The 18,148-nt window shown below is 41.6% G+C and overlaps 1 protein-coding gene across 6 annotated transcripts in view; it reads left to right on the top strand.

The window, feature by feature from the left end:
• The window catches only part of LYN (LYN proto-oncogene, Src family tyrosine kinase), a 115,407-nt gene extending 101,359 nt beyond the window's left edge, over positions 1-14,048 (top strand). For all 6 annotated transcript variants that reach the window (XM_072734708.1, XM_072734711.1, XM_072734707.1 and 3 more), the window contains exons 11-13: positions 923-1,076; positions 3,965-4,096; positions 12,603-14,048. In XM_072734708.1, coding sequence (XP_072590809.1) covers positions 923-1,076; positions 3,965-4,096; positions 12,603-12,805 — 489 coding nt within the window. In that variant the 3' untranslated portion in view covers positions 12,806-14,048. The remainder of the gene's footprint in view (positions 1-922; positions 1,077-3,964; positions 4,097-12,602) is intronic.
• Positions 14,049-18,148: the final 4,100 nt, after the last annotated feature.

Raw genomic sequence — 18,148 nt, 5'->3', positions numbered from 1 at the left:
GGTTTGAGCTGGGTGCACGAGTGGGGAAAGTCAGGTCCTCCAAGCTGAGACTTCTGGATTTCGAGATAGAATCTACAAGAACACATTCATTCCTATGTGACATAATCCTAATTAGAGCTGTCCTTCTAACTGCTCACCAGATACAGTTAGTAGTTCCTTCCTTTCTTCCTTCCTTATATCCATCCTTGATTTGTTCCTTCCTTCCAGAGCCTTATCTTTATAATATTTGGTAATGTTTTCCCCAAACATCTCATTTTGATTTCCCTAAAAACCCAGTTTTCTAGCAAGCAATGAGTAGTAGATTCACCGCCCCTACTTTATGGTTTTGTTTTTAATCTTGGATTCTTTCCTGCCGTCATCATCGTGCTTTGTGGTCAGGGTGGATCTCTCTTCATCCGGGAACAGGACTGAGGCCGGAGAACTTGGAGAACCAGTTCTGTGGGCTGGTGATTAACTTGACAGCAAGGATGCTGCTGCCCAAGGACATCCTGTTCTCGATACCCCAGTCATTTATTTGTGGTAGTGTGTCACTTTCTCTAGCTCCAGTGCCTCACTTGAAACACTGGGATCGTGACATCTGTGTATCCATGTGCAAGAATTTGGTAGGGTCTTTTTTTTTTTTTTTTTTTTTGGTAGGGTCTTAAAAAGATTCCCCACACGTTAGAAAATGTCAAGACAGGCAGCTCTGTTAAAAATCACACTGAGACTGTAACCCCTGTCATTGGAGATTTGCGGTGAGGGCGGTTCTTTTAGAAAGGACTCGAAATACTGATTGTCATGTACCTGCTGCTTTTAAAACTTGAATGATCAGAATAATATACACGAAAAGATTTCAGGATCTTGAAAGGTTTTCAGTTTTCCTTGATGGTCCTTTCGGATAACCTACCCGAAATTGAAAATGAGAGCCTCTTTGTGTTTTCAGATTGCAGAGGGAATGGCATACATCGAGAGAAAGAACTACATCCACCGAGATCTACGAGCAGCAAACGTTCTGGTTTCTGAGTCACTCATGTGCAAAATTGCAGATTTTGGTCTTGCTCGAGTCATCGAAGATAACGAATACACAGCAAGGGAAGGTATGCTGTCTTCACGATCTTTACGTGTTTTGTTATTGAGTTTTGTTTTTGTCTGGTTTTTCGGGGTGGGGGAGGGAGAATGGTTCACAAAGCAACTAGAATAGTCATCATTTAAAAAAAGAACTCATTTAACAAAATGTTCACAAGGTACCGTAGTTGCTATTTGTGGGTATGTTCTAATGTTTGTTTTTAAAAATTACTCTCCTGATTAACTCCACATACTGTTTATAAAGTTGACAGATGTTGTCATTTGTATTTCAGTTAAGCACAGGAAAACACAAAGAGACTGGGCAAGTTCAAAACGCTTTGTTTATATTGTATATTAAAGCTTTCTACCCAAACAATGAAGTCCACTGTTCCTAACTGTAGAGAAGACGTTTGTAATGATAACTCTGGAGCCTGTGCTGGCCTTTTCATTGCAAATTAAAACTTGGAAATTGTCAACACAGAGAAGTAAATGTAATGCACTCTTTTATTTAACCGCATTCCATATTATACACATAATTAAAAACGCATGGAAAAGCGTAAGACTCTCAGTTGCTATGTGTGGCTCTGTGGCTGGACCCTGTCTGGGGCTGCACTCGCCCTTAACATTGGAGACTCATCCATGTTGCTTAGGATCTAAGGATCCTGATAGTCTCACTCATGAAAGTTGAATGACTGTTTTTGCAGAGCCAAGCACTCTCTTGACACTCCTAAAAATTATTAAACACGTGTTATTTTCCTTTAACCATGTGCATGTTCTTTCTGGAAGATGTCCACTAGATTTATAAAGACGGCAGATTCAGAACATCGTTTTGATTTATTTAGTATTTCTTGTGCCCATCACGTTTCAGGCAGTTCTCCTTCTGCCTCGAGATTGCATTCTCTTAGGTGGGTGATAATTTGTCCTCAACAGTTTGAGGAAAGGGGGTGAAAAATAATAACTAAAATGTAGAGAGTATTTATGTAGAGAGTATAGTGGGCACCATTCTGAGTGCTTTTCTTATTTGCTTATTTTTTAGAGAGAGAGGGAGAGAGTGCAAACAAGGGGGAAGGGCAGAGGGGAGGGAAACAGAGAGAATATCCTCAAGCAGACTCCCCACTAAGTGTGGAGCCCAACACAGAGCTTGATCCCAGGACCTTGAGATCATGACTTGAGCCCAAACCAAGAATCGGATGCTTAACTGACTAAGCCACCCAGGCACCTCTCTAAGTGCTCTTCATACGTTGTCTCATTTATGTTTACAACAATCCTATGTAATAAGCTCTATTTTGTTGTTCTTATTATTATCATTCCCACCTTATAGGTGAGGCCACAGAGAGGTTCAGCAGCTTCCAAATTCCCATAGTAAGTGGGAGAACCAAGAATCAAACTCAGGAGATGTAGCCTCAGAGTTTGCCAGCTACAACATGTTCCATTGGTTTTGCTGAATTGAACAAGACCGGTGCCTCGCAAAAACAACTATTGTTGTGTGGGACAGGTGGCTTAGTGCAGAGAGCTTAGATTCTAGAATTAAATAGTAGCCATTTCAGAGCAACAGTAATATTTAGCTCTTATTGATATTTACCCTATGCCAAGCATGCAGCTTAACCCAGTTAACTCTGGCACCAACCTTATGGAGGTTCTGTTTCCTCATTTTATAGAAGAAGGTGCCAAGAAAACCCAAAGGCTTGCCAGGGTCATGCCACATTGGAAGCATTAGAACCAGGATTCAAACCGGGTGCACTGTGTGGGACTGACCACCCCCACACACAACTGGGGTCCCTACTGGAGCCACGTGGCCCTACCCTGCCCCCTGCCGCTGCCCAGCCATGCAGGGCTTAATCCCCAGAATGTGCAATAGTGCATGCCCTGCACCATACCTACTGTTCTGCTATCTTTACTAATCTTGTTTGGATTTCCAATTTGGGTCTGACACCACAAGAAATTCCAAAGCGAAGACCTAATAAAAGCAGACATGTTTAAAGTTTTTAAAAATGGTTGGTGGAACCCCCTAACCTTTTCCAGGATATAGGGACAACGTTCTGTGCCTGAGTCCCTACTCTCTTCAAGGTGCCCCCACAAGATCCCCCCCCCACAAGCCAGGTTAGGCCTCACCAGCTCCCCACAAGAATCCTAGTGTCATTAATATCTCTTTCTGGGCAGATCATTATGCTCCCCAGTTCCTAGAGGTAGTAATGTTTGAGCTGAGCAAATGAAAGCAGGAGACCTTAACATTTGGAGTAGTATCTAAAATCCTTATTGGTATGGGCGCACAGAGATTTGTCCGCAAGAATATACACATCAAGAGACATTTATATTCCATATAACATAGTATGGGTTCATTGAGAACATTTGAACACTGAAGATTTATGCTTTAGAGGCTGCTGTTGAGTGACAAATATATAAACTAAAAACAAATGCCTTTACATTCTGTGTCAGGTTCTTTTGTTTAAAGTAAGTTAGTTATGGATGCACAAGAAACTTTGCTTCTTGGGGCACCTGGGTGGCCCAGTTGGTTAAGCTTCTGCCTTCAGCTCAGGTCATGATCCCAAGGTCCTGGGATGGAGTCCTGCATTGGGCTCCCTGGTCGGTGGGGAGTCTGCTTCTTCCTCTTCCTCCCTTGCTACTCATGCTCTCCCTCTCTCTGTCTCAAATTAATTAATGAATTAATTAATTAAAAAAAGAAAGAAAAGAAAAGAAACTTGGCTACTCGCAAGGGGAATGCCCAAAAGGGAAACAGGGAGGGAGGCACCTATTTTCAGTATAACATGTGTACCGTCTCTGTTTTGCACTATGTGTATGCATTAGTTACTCAAAGGAAATAATTAAAATTTTCCCCAAAAGAGGAAAGTATGAAGGCCACATGCCCTTGACCTTTTTGTTTCATCTCAGAGGCCCAAGTAAGACATGTGTTCTCCTGTAGGTGCCAAATTCCCCATTAAGTGGACAGCTCCAGAAGCAATCAACTTTGGATGTTTCACCATTAAGTCTGATGTGTGGTCCTTTGGCATTCTCCTATATGAAATCGTCACCTATGGGAAGATTCCTTACCCAGGTATCATTCACTTACTTGTTTCCGTTCCAGTGGTCTGTATGGGAGAAAAAAAAAAGCCACATGGCTTTTACAGGAGGCATAAAAAATAAACCCATCTCCAAAGGCTAAGAATAAGCACTTTGTTCTAGATGACTGTCTTCGGTGGGAGTTGTTCTAAAAATGCTTAGACATTTCTCTGCCTTCTTATTCGATTGAATGTGGATTCTTCCTCGTGCCCCCCCCCCACCAATGGATTCCATCACTTGGTGCTGAGAAGGGGCCCAACACCCCCACAGGTATTGCAGATGGGACAATGGATTAGAAGGTGAGACATGGTGCTCCTCCTAAGCAGAACACCTGGTAGAGGAGGAAACAGACACAGAAATGAGAGTTTACAGTGCTTTCTGGTTAGTTTTGAAGCGGAGATTTGTATAAAGTATTTTGGAACCTCTGCCTCTTCGGGAAATAACCACCTCTGTTTATTAGTGAAAGGTCATTCCAATCCATAACTTCCCCAATGCAAGGACATCCATTCAGTGTCTCTAGAGTCCTAACACCCAAAGCCCTTGGAGTCAGACTGTGCCAGAAACCCCCTCTTCCCAGGATCTGTGCCCGAATATGCAAGAAGCATTTCTCCCAAAGCCTTCACAGTAGTTGTTAGGCTTTTTACATTAGTGTTACTAATGTTTGGCTTTGTACAAAATCAATGGGTATGATGAATTTAAGATTAAATCTTTAATGTTTAAATCATTCCTTCATTTGAAAAATACCTGAGAGTGCTGGCCTCGAGATGCCCAGATGCAGCAGTGAGAGCTCCTGCCTTTGAGAGCTAATATTCTAGTAGGAAGAGACTGGTTAAAGTCAGATAGACAACAACGGTCAGATGGCGCAGGTGCACTATGATTGAAAGATGAGCGCGGAGGAGGAGGAGGAGGACGGATGCTGGTTTGACACTATGACCTTTGTAGCAGCAGATTGGGGGAGGGAGCCACAGGGCTGTCTAGGAGGGCTGAGCATCCCACAGAGGTAACAGCCACCATATGGGATCCTGAGGCCCAGTGGTTTGGGTGTCGGTATTTGCTAGATGAATGAATCGCGGGTTTAAGCCATTTAACATCTTGATAGACACCATGCTGTGGATGAGAAAAACTTGGGGACAGAGCAGCAATGTGGCCTTCGTGCTCCTGATCTCCCTCAGTGCTGTCTAGGGATGAACCATAGAGAAATCAGGGACCCAGAGGCCAGTGGGGAGGGGAGAGCCTTCGGGGGGTGCCTACACAGTGGGCTGACTGTGCCATGAAATCCCCCTTGTGCCAGAATTTCATATTCTGACTGCCACTCTGCTCTAGATGCTGAAATGAATGGAAACATTACTGTAAAACAGGGAAAAAGAAATATTTTCTTGATCAATCCTGATATCTGACATCATGTATCTTTATCTATAATCTACATCTATTTACAGAGAAATTCTGTATCTTCAGATTATGCATATAATCTGATATCTGATCAAATAAACATTTAACTTCATAAAATGATATGTGATATGTTTGACAGGCTCCATAATGACACACAGACGATGCCCATAAGGCTCAGAGAAGGAGCCTTTTGCCCGGAACTGAATTACTAGCTCCCGGCAGAGCTGCTTCTGAACCCCAGGCCTCCCAAAACCCTGTTTTCATCCACTACACTCAATGTCCAGGATTTTAAAATAAATATTTAGGGTAAAAAAAATCTTTTAAAAAAGCAGTAGAAAAATGGTATTAATTAATTAATTAATTAATTAATTAATTAATTAAAAAATACAGTACGACCAACCAAAAAGTACTGACTGATCCACTTCCCAGATAGCCTGTCCCCTGTAAGGACAGAAGATACAAGATACTGTCAGGAGCTCTGGATGGTTGAGGTAGTCCAGTCGCAAGAGTTGTACATCATGAGAGCCTCTAGCTTTAGGAGTCGTGAACAGAACTGAACAATCTTATTGATGTAAATATCAGAGGACTTGATTCACACAGGTAGCACAGAAATCAGTGAATGTTGCCAACACGGACCATTTCCATCACGGCTATGAAACTGCTTGTCGGAGAGACCGCCCCGATAATTGAGTTATCGGGCATATTTTCTTTACCCAGAAGAGTGCTAGATACATTAAGCTTTGGGTTTTTTTTTTCTTAAGCAGTTTAGAGACTACACCTAGCTTTGCAAAATAATGGGAATAAGAGAAAGGAGGAGACAAAACAAAGAAAAACTAAGGAAGTCAGATATAAAGTGAAAACATGTTTTTTAAAAGAAATAAAAAGCTAAAGATGAAATATGCCAAAATGTTAACTATCCTTGGGCGGACACATTGCCCACTATCCTTGGGCAATGAAATGGTAGGTTATATTAATTTTATTTTTAAATAAATAAAATCTTTAAAAAAATTATTTTTGATAAGCTTCTGAAGTTTCCATTTCTTTTCTCATTTTTAAAAATTATGTCTTCATTAAATATTTCAGTTGTTTAAGTGATATATGGTGCATCCAAAAAATCAGGTGGTACAAAAAGACTTCTAATGAAAAATTGCCTCCCTGGCCTCATGCTCTTCAAAGGCATTGACTTTCAGGAATTTTTGTTATATTCTCATATTCATTGCTCAGAATTAAAAATATTATACTCATACTATTATCTCTTAAGTAAGAAGTTTTCCCTGTTTTCTTTATCATTAAGTAAGAGTACAGCCACATGGTTCTAAATTCAAAAGATACAAAGAAGTATAGGTGGAAGTGGTGTGCCTTTTGTTCCTCATCTCCAGCCAACTGTCCTTCTCCTTGTCCCCATTGGAACCATTGTTATCAATTTCTGGTGGAATGGACAGAGACATTCTAGAAACATCCGGAGATAAGATTAGAGGTGTACCAAATACACGTGTTGGCTGGGTGCCAAAACTGATATCACCAACAGAGAACAAACTTCTGGGAATGAGAGAGTAAAATATACAATTTTGCCAGCAGAAGCTACTTATCAAAATTCTAGTAGTCAGATGCTAAGTGCAGGGCAGTAGAAGGTAGGAGTGTCATTTTCTCTTTGCAGTGTCTGTGTTGAAATAGATTCATTGAGCGGACACATCTAAGATCACGAACTTCTGTGCACACCAAATGTAATTCAGTAAAAGTCTTTTTCTTAACACTCTTTTTAGAAAAAGGCCTTGTACTCATCAGTTGTATTTTGGGCCAATCCCCCAAACCTTTTGTCTTCGACTACTGTTAGTCCATTTCAACAAGTTTCTGTTGTTTTAACATTTTTAGCCCCCCTAGGCTCCAAGCTATGAGGAATCCTTTTCTCCAAGCCTTCTCCTTAGCATTTATAAATTTGCTTGTTCTCATTGATGAGTGAGCACTGGATTCGTAGACAGTTTATCATGATGTTGCTGTACATGACTTCGGAGTTGGTCCTCATGAAAATTTGAGGCATCAGAGTTAATATTCTGCTTCTAATTCACACTTAGGACTTTTCCCAAATAGGACTTTTTCTTAAGACACCCATTACCTAGATAAAATTTAATCGCTAAGTAAGTACTATTATCAAATTTGTTTATGTTATGAATGCTAGTACCTGAACCTTTCACCTAAAATTATAAATTCCTCCACTTGTTGTGGCTTCTTCCATGGCTTGGCCATAGTGGATGGCTTCTGAATCCTGTCCTGTGTCTTGGAACTTGTTTCTTCTGTGGAAGAACTCAGGATCTCTCTTTATCCCTGAAATTTCATTGGTCATTGCTATGTTAGGCTGGGCTCTTATTTTGTCCTATTTGGAAGCTTGTAGCCATGAATTCTGGGAAGTTTTCATGTATAGCTTCCTTGAAAATTTCCTCCTGTCCATTTTCTGTCCTCTTTCTAAGTCATATGGTGGTAGGTGGAAGACTCTGAGTCTCATGTCTGCTTTTCTGTTTCTGTCACTCTATTGGCCTTCTGCTTGAAGGCTTATCTTGTCACTCTTCCTTTGATGAGATGCTTATGGGAACGAGGATCTATGGTGATCATCCTTGTTAGTTCCCTCCTGGATTGCATCTTTATGTCTATTCTCTGGGACCATCTAGTTTCCTCAGAAGAGAATCTTCTAGGTCCTGCCAGTGGGGGAACCAGCCTGGCTATCAGCATTCTGGAGGTGCACTGTGGGGGAGGTATCAGTGCCTTTCATTGTTGTCATTGTATTTTTTTACTGGGGTAAAATAGGATAAATTTTAACCATGTTAATCACATTCAAGTGTATGATTCAGTAAGGGTAAGTATATTCACATTATCACGTAACCATCACCATGACTTCATGGTGACTTCATTTCCATGACTTTTTCGTCATCCCAAACTTAAACTATAACCATTAATCAATAACTCCCCATTCCCCTACCCTCCAGCCCCTTCTAACCTCTATTTTACTTTCTGTCTCTATGAACTTGACAACCCCAGATAACTCCTGTAAGTGGAATCAAATATTATTTATTTACCCTTTGGTGTCTGGCTTATGTCACTGAAGGTTGTGTCCTCAGGATTCATTCAGCTTGTGGCGTGTGTCCGAAGGGTCTCGTTTTCCCATCTTCAGCCTTACTCCTCATTCCTGATCTTCTATCCCACATTTGACTCCACCTCCACTGGACTGGCATTCCTAAGCATGGAGCTTGTCTTCCTCAGTTTCCCTGGCATTAACCTGGAGCACCTGCCCGACAGGCTCTAGGTACAGTCTGTCTGCAGCCATCAATGTTTCCCATCCTTTGGATGTGCGATGTCCTTTGGATGTGGACCCTTCCCAGGGCATGCTAGGGTGAAACATCCTGCCTGTTACTGGTGTCCTTCTCTTGTAGGCACTTCGGTTTCACATTCCTCCTCTTGGCTTGGCCCACTTCTGCCTCTGAGTGACAGATGTCTTCTGGTTCCATCAAAGATGGAGTTTAAGTTTCTGTTTCTTATTCTCTTTTTGTTTTAGGATGAATTAAAGGGGGAAAAAAGAGGTAGGGGAAAAGATTCTTACTTCACTAGCTTAAAAGCAAATGTAATAATGTTTCTATATGAACTTCCTAAAGAAAATGGAGAGGATCTTTGTGGTTGAGGTTTTGTTTTGCTTTGCTCTTACAAAGAAAAAAGTTTGAACATGACAAAGTTTTCTGAAGCCTCATGTCTTTTCTGGCTGTTTCTTACCAGACCTATCTAGCATCTTAATAACACATGTAAATTGGAGTCAGGGAACTCATCTGCTATAAACACTTACTTTGATCACAGGCAGTGCTCCAAACGACAACAAAAAAATCACCGTTTTTAAAGGAAGGGAACTGACTGGGAAAAATTAGAGAGGGAGACAAACCTTAACTCTGGGAAACAAACAAAGGGTTGTGGAAGGGGAGGTGGGTGGAGGGATGGGGTAACTGGGTGATGGGCAATGAAGAGGGCACTCGATGGGTTGAGCACTGGGTGTTATACTGTCTGTTGGCAAATTGAATTTCAATTTTAAAAATGTAAAAAAAAAATCACCCTTTTAGAATTATTAGGGGGTGGGAGACTATGGTCGCATGGCAGCCACAGCTTCCTTGCTCACATGCACAGGAGGGCCCCTGGTCTCCAAACTGTTACGGTTTCTGGAGCTGGGTCTCCCATTCAGAGGAGAGAGAGTTGCTAACTCTGTATTTCTTTTCTATTCTCTTCTGTACTGAATTTTTCTCCTTCGCCAACGTATAGCCTCTGCTAATTCCTCCCCACTCCAGATCTCACTTCCTGCTCCCCACCCGCCTCCCCTCTCCAGAGGCTCTCTCCTCCATTGGGCTGTGAGCCATTTGAGGACAGGACTCTGTCTTAATCATCTTTGCGTCTCTCAGAGCTTAGTGCTAGCTCATGTCCCCTGGTAAGCACTCAGGAAACGCTTGTGGGAGAATGAAGGATGGAATATAAAACTATTTGCTTTTACCATCACTGGCCAATGGATGTTTGCTTTCTTGAACTGAGCAACAACCAAGGATCAGGTCTAAACTTAGGGTCTGGTTGAGGTCTCCCTCCCCCTCTCTTTCTTCCATTTAAGACTTGTCATTAAAAAAAAAAAAGACTTGTTATTAAATAGCCTTCTTTTGCTTGTTAATTTACTCCTGCGTTCAGATTTTTCTCTCTTCCTCTTACCAAGTCAAATTCCCCCAGGCAGGATGGAGCACACCTGGCCTTTATCCACATCACGGAGTGTCCTTCAGAGTTAGTAAAACAGGAGAATGAGGAAGGAAAAATCTTCAGTGGGGCAAGGTCATGCAGGGAGGGTGGGCCTGGAAAAAATCTCTTCTGTAGGTACATTCTGATCTTTTATTCAGCTGGGGGTTCTCCAAGCAGAAAGTGAAAGAGATATTCCTAACAAGCTGGCCGTCCAGCTGTTATTGCCTATCATTCTGGATGTTAGTCCTCCTACCAGGATCCCAGAGCTTCTCCCCCGCGATGCCCATGTAGAAGCAAATACTGGAGATTTCATCTAAAATTTATCCAAGTGAGCAGGGTCAGTGACAAGAGCCAGAGCAATGCTGAAACCACATAATTTCTGGAGACGAGAACCCCAAATGAAGAAAGTGCTGCAAATCAGTCTCTTGGCTTCAAGCAATGAGAATAAAGTGAAGTCTTTCCGTTAGAACATTCTAGTTACAAAAATATCTGAAGATAGTGTTTCAGAAGACTTGAGCAAAATTAATTCATCATGTAAACAACTTTCAAGAGATCTTAGCATTTATAAATTTGCTTGGAAATTTCCATTTCTAAAACCAAGGACTCTTCCAAGGCAGAAGTAATCATGTCTTCTTTCAAGGGTTTAAATCCAGGCAGGGCCTTCAGTCACTGTGTTCTTAGAAAAAAAAAAAAAGGTTAGTTAAGGGCAGAGGAGTTCATGACCTATGGTAAGAAATAAACAGAAACCCTAATTCACAAATAAAACAAAACTTTCACAAAATCACACTAACTTTTATTATGGGTAGTGCATTCTGATCTTTGCTATTTCATTCTATTATGATTTATATTGAAAAATACTGGTAGCTCCCTAAAAAAATCAATTTGTTGCTCTCAAATGGGTAGTGACCTACAATTTGAAAAACAATGATTAGAGAATAAATTCAAAAGAAGCCTGTTTCAAATCTAGTAAAAGACATTTCACTTCTGGCTGTCTTGTAGAATCTTCCCAGTGATCACCAGTGGTAAGGAAAGGAAATTGGTTATGATGAGTGGAATTTCTCATATGCCAGGTGTCAGACATATTCTAACTGAAAATAGGCCTCATAAAATACCCTTTTCCCTATAGAATGAGGTATCCACAAAACAGACAAAACATACAGACGTGGATAGATCCTGTTAAACAGCTAAATGAGTATATTGCTCTATCCCAGTTTAATCATGGAGGAAAATGTTCTTTTTTTTTCCCTTAAAGCTGCTCTTAGTATCAAAGATTGACATTTCAGCTCTTGAACTACCCTGAGTCAGTTGACTGTATTAAAAGCCATCCGTCCATACCAGTCCTCTTACAGGGCTCAGAAGGGATAATGGACACCCCACCTTTCTCACTGGATGTTGAGAAAATGCATACTGCAGAATCAGTATGAGCCAACACTGGCCTATACTGAAGACTTTGTAGGGGACAATTTAATGATTGGGACATAATGCATTGGGCTAGCTGATTTAAGGATTTTGACTTCTTCAAATAAACTTACAGGGAAAAGCTGATTTTAAAAAAATATATTGGTATGAGATAATATACATGAAAATGACTTTTTGGTGTACCTATTACAAGTAGAAGCTGGAAACAATACAACAAAAGAAATTGAGATTGGGGATTAAGATTGGGTTTGAGAGGGCAGCCCCAGTGGCACAGCGGTTTAGCACCGCCTGCAGCCCAGGGTGTGATCCTGGAGACCCCAGATCGAGTCCCACGTCGGGCTCCCTGCATGGAGCCTGCTTCTCCCTCTGCCTGTGTCTCTGTCTCTCTCTCTCTGAATATATAAATAAATAAATCTTAAAAAAAAAAAAAAAGATTGGGTTTGAGTAGTTCATTTAAGGGTCAGTCAAGTCCATTATCCTGCCATTAAAAAAAAAAAAAAAAAAAAAACAAACTTGCTCTGTCTTCATCTTCACGTTAGCCTGTTTTCACTCCGGCAAACTGAATGCTGTCTTGATCCCCTTCTTACTAAAATTTACATTACATTTCCTTGATGCCACACATGATACCCACAAGCCTCTCTGGTCTCTATGTCTGACTCTCCTCTTCTAAGGACATCAGTCAGATTGGGTTAGAGCCCGCCCCGAAAGCCTCATTTTAACTTGATTACCTCTTTAAAAACCCTCTCTCTCTCCAGGGAGTCATATTCTGAGGCTCGGGCTCAGGCTCCAACATACGGATGTATTCGTTGGGGGACGGGGGACTGTTCAGCCCATCGTCACCTCTAAAGCTTGCTTCAAGAAGGGATGCAGGATGTGGGGAGCCAAACACCCCCTGCAATGCTTGACCCTTGCTCAGGTTTCTCAGTGGTGCATTTCTTTTGCTTTAGGGAGAACTAATGCCGATGTGATGACCGCCCTGTCGCAGGGCTACAGGATGCCCCGCATGGAGAACTGCCCAGACGAGCTCTACGACATCATGAAAATGTGCTGGAAGGAGAAAGCAGAAGAGAGGCCGACGTTTGATTACCTGCAGAGTGTCCTGGATGATTTCTACACTGCCACAGAAGGGCAGTATCAGCAGCAGCCTTAACACACAGGAAGACTCCTGGCCGTTGGCTGGGACGACTGCCTCCTTCAAAAAGAAAACAGGACAATCACTGGTTGCGCTAGTATCTCACGCACTAGGATCATCCACCGTCCCTGCTTCCTGAAAGTGAGGCTAGGTAACTCAGGAAGACCACTCCCGACGTGGAAAAGTATTCTCTTTCTCGTTGGCTGATGCCCACTGGTTGCCGCTTGGACTGCTCCCAGCTGGCAGTCTTGCTTTGCTAGGCCAACATCTGCAGCCTTCTGAGAAGAAAACACCTGTTGTGTCCAGAATCCCCCACTCCAGCCTCTTGTTTACAACTCAGTGTGTGACTCTGAGGTTCAGAGGCTCCTGCAGTGAATCTCTCAACTAGTAACAGACTTAAACTCATTTATAAAAGTAAAGTAACCAGATGCATATCATGACCCTTTGCATTTTCTCTCTGCTTTGGCTTATCTATTAAGAAATTACTAATCCAATCTGTTACATTTTGCAGGTGAAGTCAGAAGGTTAAAATGGTCTCTCCCAGATTTTAGAGATTTCCCCTCCCCCTCGAATCTGAGACTGTTAAACATTTTCCTTCCATGGAGACTGCTCCGAACCCCCAGACATGAAGCAGAGCAGCAGCAATGCTCTTCTGACCTGTTTCCTGTAGAAATGTCCTCTGTGAGCTGCTGTGTGTCCCAACATAGACCCTGCCCATGGCCAGGGCTGGTCCAGACCTCTGAGGAAAGGGAGAAGAGCCTCAGGAACTCCTCTACCCCAAGAAGGAATATTTTTAACAGTCCAGCTTTTCCATTCCACAATTTCCTATATACAGACTTTTTTGACAATGTACTTTGGGAGAATAATAAGATTCTAATTTCTGCAGAGCCTGATAGGGCCTTATAAAAATTTTCTTTATTGCTTCCAATGATTTGAACATTATTTTAATGATGGAATGTTAATTCTATTGTACTTGAGAAAGTAAATGCCATCTTTGAGTCTATTTTTGTGATTCAGCAATCTTTTCTAAATTGTGTAAAGCATGTGTGAGACTATTTATACAAAGATATGAGAATAAGTGACTGAGGAGGTTCAAAAGAGCCCCTGTAGCAGGGGATACGAGAGGTTTTGTTTACTAAATTTTTCTACTGTAAGCTTTGAATAGAAAATGCTATATCACCTCATGTTTCACTTATGCTCTTGTGTATATACCTAATATTTCTATTTTTTATTTTATTTTAATACACCTGGCCCGATAACATCTCAAGCTTTTTCCTTGTGTTTAACATTTCCAGTTACCATCAGCATAAAAATGAGTACCACTGTGGGAGGCGGAGCATGAGAGGGGATTCTATATAGTTACATCGTTTAAAGAACTTGCACAAGTTCTACCTCCATCCTTTGAGCATTTTCAGATTGGAAAACCAGGAGCTGACAGCCTGGATATCCCTGTATGGGAGCCAAATAGGATTTGTTTTCAAATAGGCTTAGCAGGCACCATTAGAATTTTATTTTGTGTGTGTTGCCTACGTGTTGAGTTCCTAGGGGAAGGGATAAAATATTCTACTGTTCCCAAAATTTTAACCTATTTTCCTGTGTGTTTTTAAAAAATGTTCTTTCTAAAATATTCTAAAGTTCTTGATTTACAAGTGCCATGTACATGAAGATAGAATATTATCACCGTATAATGTCTGCACAGCTGATGACTTGATCCACAAGGGTCAGTCTTCTGCATACATCCACCTGTTCACATTTCTTTTTTTAAAGATTTTATTTATTTATTCATGAGAAACAGAGAGATAGAGAGGCAGAGAGAGAAGCAGGCTCCATGGGGAGCCTGACATGGGACTTGATCCCCAGTGGATATACTGGTGTGCCCAGGCTTCAGAATCACTCCTTTGCTTTGACTCATATTCAAAATTAATTGCTCAAAGGAAAGCCGGCCCTCTCTCTCCTCAGCTGATTTGGTTGCCCCAGGAAGGACGGAGGAGCAGAGAAGGAAGGAAAGGGAGAAAAGTTGCCTTTTTCCTTTCTTATGACCATGAAACTCACTGAATCTATGGTAAAGCTCATGAGCTTGACACGGGTGTCCTCAGTAGAAGGGACACTTCATAGCCCCTCCAAGCAGACCTCCCTGGGTTCTGTCAGAATCACACTGGAAGCGCAGACTGCCCAGGCCTTCTAGGGAAGATAGGATGCTACAGGGGCCTTGCTTCCCCTCTCCAAGGTGTAAAAGAGGTCACTAAAAGAAGGGACCATATTTATTTACATACACTGTGGGATAGATCAAGGGTATTAAAATGTAAATATAAGCTCATTCCCAATTTTGGCCTGTGACGATGGCTTTCCTTTATCTTTCCCTTTGCTCGGAACAAACTACATGGGGCAGTGGCCACTGAAAGGCAGTCAGAACTGAAACACCAGCATCTGGTACGTGGACTGAAGTAAAGCCCATGTTCAGCCCCTAGCTGGGCTCCCCAGCCTTCGGGTCATAACTGCCACGCTCCACAGCCAATCAGTTTCTTGTGTTCTCAGATGAGGTCAGACCACCCATCTCTCTTAGCGCATCTTTGTTTTCTACTTCTGCTGAGTTGAAGGGAGATTCCAACTCTCCATCTCCTACATTTTGACTACCTGAAGTTATTAGATTAGGAGAAGACGAGCCTTGCCGTTCTTCCTGATGGAAATGATAGTTATAAATACACGAAGCTCGCTATACAACCATCATTTGCTCAGTGCTCTCTTTTGCAGTTTGGCGCTTTGTAAAAACGACCTGTAACCTATACCACAACCCTTGAAGGTATGGACAGTCTTATGACTTTCACAGCTGAAAAATCGGATGGATTTTAATTTTGGAGGAAATGCCAGGCAAGATTTCAACTCACCACTCAGACCTTTAAAAAGACAATTTAGGGACCCCTGGGTGGCTTAGTGGTTGAGCGTGATCCTGGGGTCCTGGGATCGAGTCCTGCATCGGGTTCCCTGCAGGGAGCCTGCTTCTCCCTCTGCCTATGTTTCTGCCTCTCTCTGTGTCTCTCATGAACAAATAAATAAAATATTTAACAAAATTAAAAGGACAATTTATAGAGACTACACCTTTTTTTTCCATCTTTTTTTTTTTTTTAAGTGGTCTCAATGCCCAATGTGGAGTTCAAACTCATGACCCTGGGATCAAGATCACATGCTCTACTGACTGAGCCAGTCAGGTGCCCAGGGACTAAACTTTTTAATAAAATGCTTTTATAACATTTATGCTTTGTTTTATAACATGAAGTTGTATTAAACTGATAAAGTTTTATTCTAGAAAGCTCTAACATAAAAAAAAAAAAAAAAAAAAAAAAAAAAGAAAGCTCTAACATGACAGATGTATAAGAGGAAAGCCTTCTGATTTAATTTCCTGTGTTCTTATGACTCTAAATACTTCAGATAGAAGTAAGTGCCAAAAGCTTCACAGGGTTCCCAAGATGGTCACCATGTGATCTTAGCTGTTCACTTACATGTTAAAATAATAGGGGCAGTCTTGGTGGCCTGCAGCTCCAAGTTGTTGGAAAGATTAGTCAGAAATAATCAGGATTGGGCAATGTTCAATATTAGCACAAAACTTCTAGAATCAAAGCTGGCTTTATTTACAGCACTCAGATTGGATACCATGTCACAAAGCCGGAAAACAATATGTGAATTGTTGTTGTTGTTGTTTTTTACACTTATGTAGGGTTTGGACAAAAGTCCTTAATCCCTCATATGCTAACCTTAAGGTCAGATGTGTTTTTTTATTTCAGATTTTATTTTATTTTTTATTTAAAAGCTTAATGCAATGAAAATACTGAATATTTGGCGGTTAACCTTCCATGAACACTGGAGAAGAAACCTTTAATCAAAAATATATATATATTTCTTTGCTCCCCGAGCTGCGACTCGAGAGCCACCCTGGGTCTGGGCATTGCCCTGCATTCTTCCTGCTACGTCCAGGTATGGCGGGCACAGCTGGGACACGGCCAGAAGATAGCCTGCCCTGTGCTGGCCATGGGGCTTCTGGGCCCCCTGGACTGGCTGGGCCACCCTCCTCAGATCAGCCTTTTCTACATCTTCAATTTCCTCGAGTTCACCCTCTGGCCATGCTTTGTCTCGGCCCTTGTGCCCTGGGTGGTGCACAAGTTCAGTGCCCAGGGGATACCACCCATCAGCTCTTCCTGACTTTTTTTTTAAATTTTATTTATTTATGAGAGAGAGACAGAGACACAGACAGAGGGAGAAGCAGAGAAGCAGGGAGCCTGACATGGGACTTGATCAAAAAAATGCCTAAACTCACATTAAGTAGGATGAATATAGCCTGTAAATTGCTTCAGGTCAAGTTCTGCCATCAACTGATTTCTTAAAAACAAAACAAAACAAAAACAAATAATAAAAAAAAACCCAAGTTTCTGATTTTCAAAATTTTTTGGACTTCAGAATTGTGAATTAGGGATAGTCTTGTACTCAGAGATCTTGAAGAACATTCAAGACCACAAGACCTTTTAGTATCAGTGGTGTGTCTGATTCAAATGGAGGACTTTGGGACGGGGGCACGCAAAACCCATTTTTTGCAGCCATGTTCCAAGATGCAAAACATTTTTAAGTCTCTTTGAAACAACACAGTTATGAAAATAATCTCTGATCGAATTCACCTCAGGGAGGTCTGATACTTAGCAGGTCCCGTGGAGGGAAATATCTAGCAGTTTTAGGTGACCACAAGAGCTACCAGTGCGCTGTGGTTGCTAAAATAGTTAAGGGGTGCAGTAGTGAGTTACATTAGGATCTCATAAAAGGGCTACAAACCAAAAAATGTGTTCATCCATAACACACAATTCAGACCATGTGGAAGCATTACATTCAATTCTGAATGCTTAATGGCAGATTCTCAAATCTTAACTATTCTGGAAAAGTCACTTTGATGTGAGCGATGGGACATGCGTGGAAGAATTGGGAGCATGTCAAATGTGGAAGTTTTGGGGCAGTCGGGGGGAGCCACAGCACAGATGTTTTGACGGGAGAGATGAGTGGGCTCAATTTAAAGCATTTGCTGTGTCAACAAACTATATTTTGAATCTTACTTTGTAAGACATTTTAGAAGTGGCTCATCATGCCTGATCTCTCTTTTGTCAGTGTACTTCCCTTTAAATAAGGTGTCCTGTGGGCTCACAGTAGTCATTCAATGCAGTGCTTTGCTGCACACTCCCCTGAGGCCAGGGAAGGGAGTAGACATACAGATTGTTAGTCTCAAATTGCTTGCTTTGAGGGGACAAGTACAAGGATGATACCAGTAGTGCAAGAAAACTATCATAAGGGGAAAATCGATTCAAAATGGGAAGCAAATCATTCTGA

Source organism: Vulpes vulpes, chromosome 13, assembly GCF_048418805.1.
Source record: "Vulpes vulpes isolate BD-2025 chromosome 13, VulVul3, whole genome shotgun sequence".
Taxonomy (NCBI): domain Eukaryota; kingdom Metazoa; phylum Chordata; class Mammalia; order Carnivora; family Canidae; genus Vulpes; species Vulpes vulpes.
This window is presented reverse-complemented; position numbering and strand designations above follow the sequence as displayed.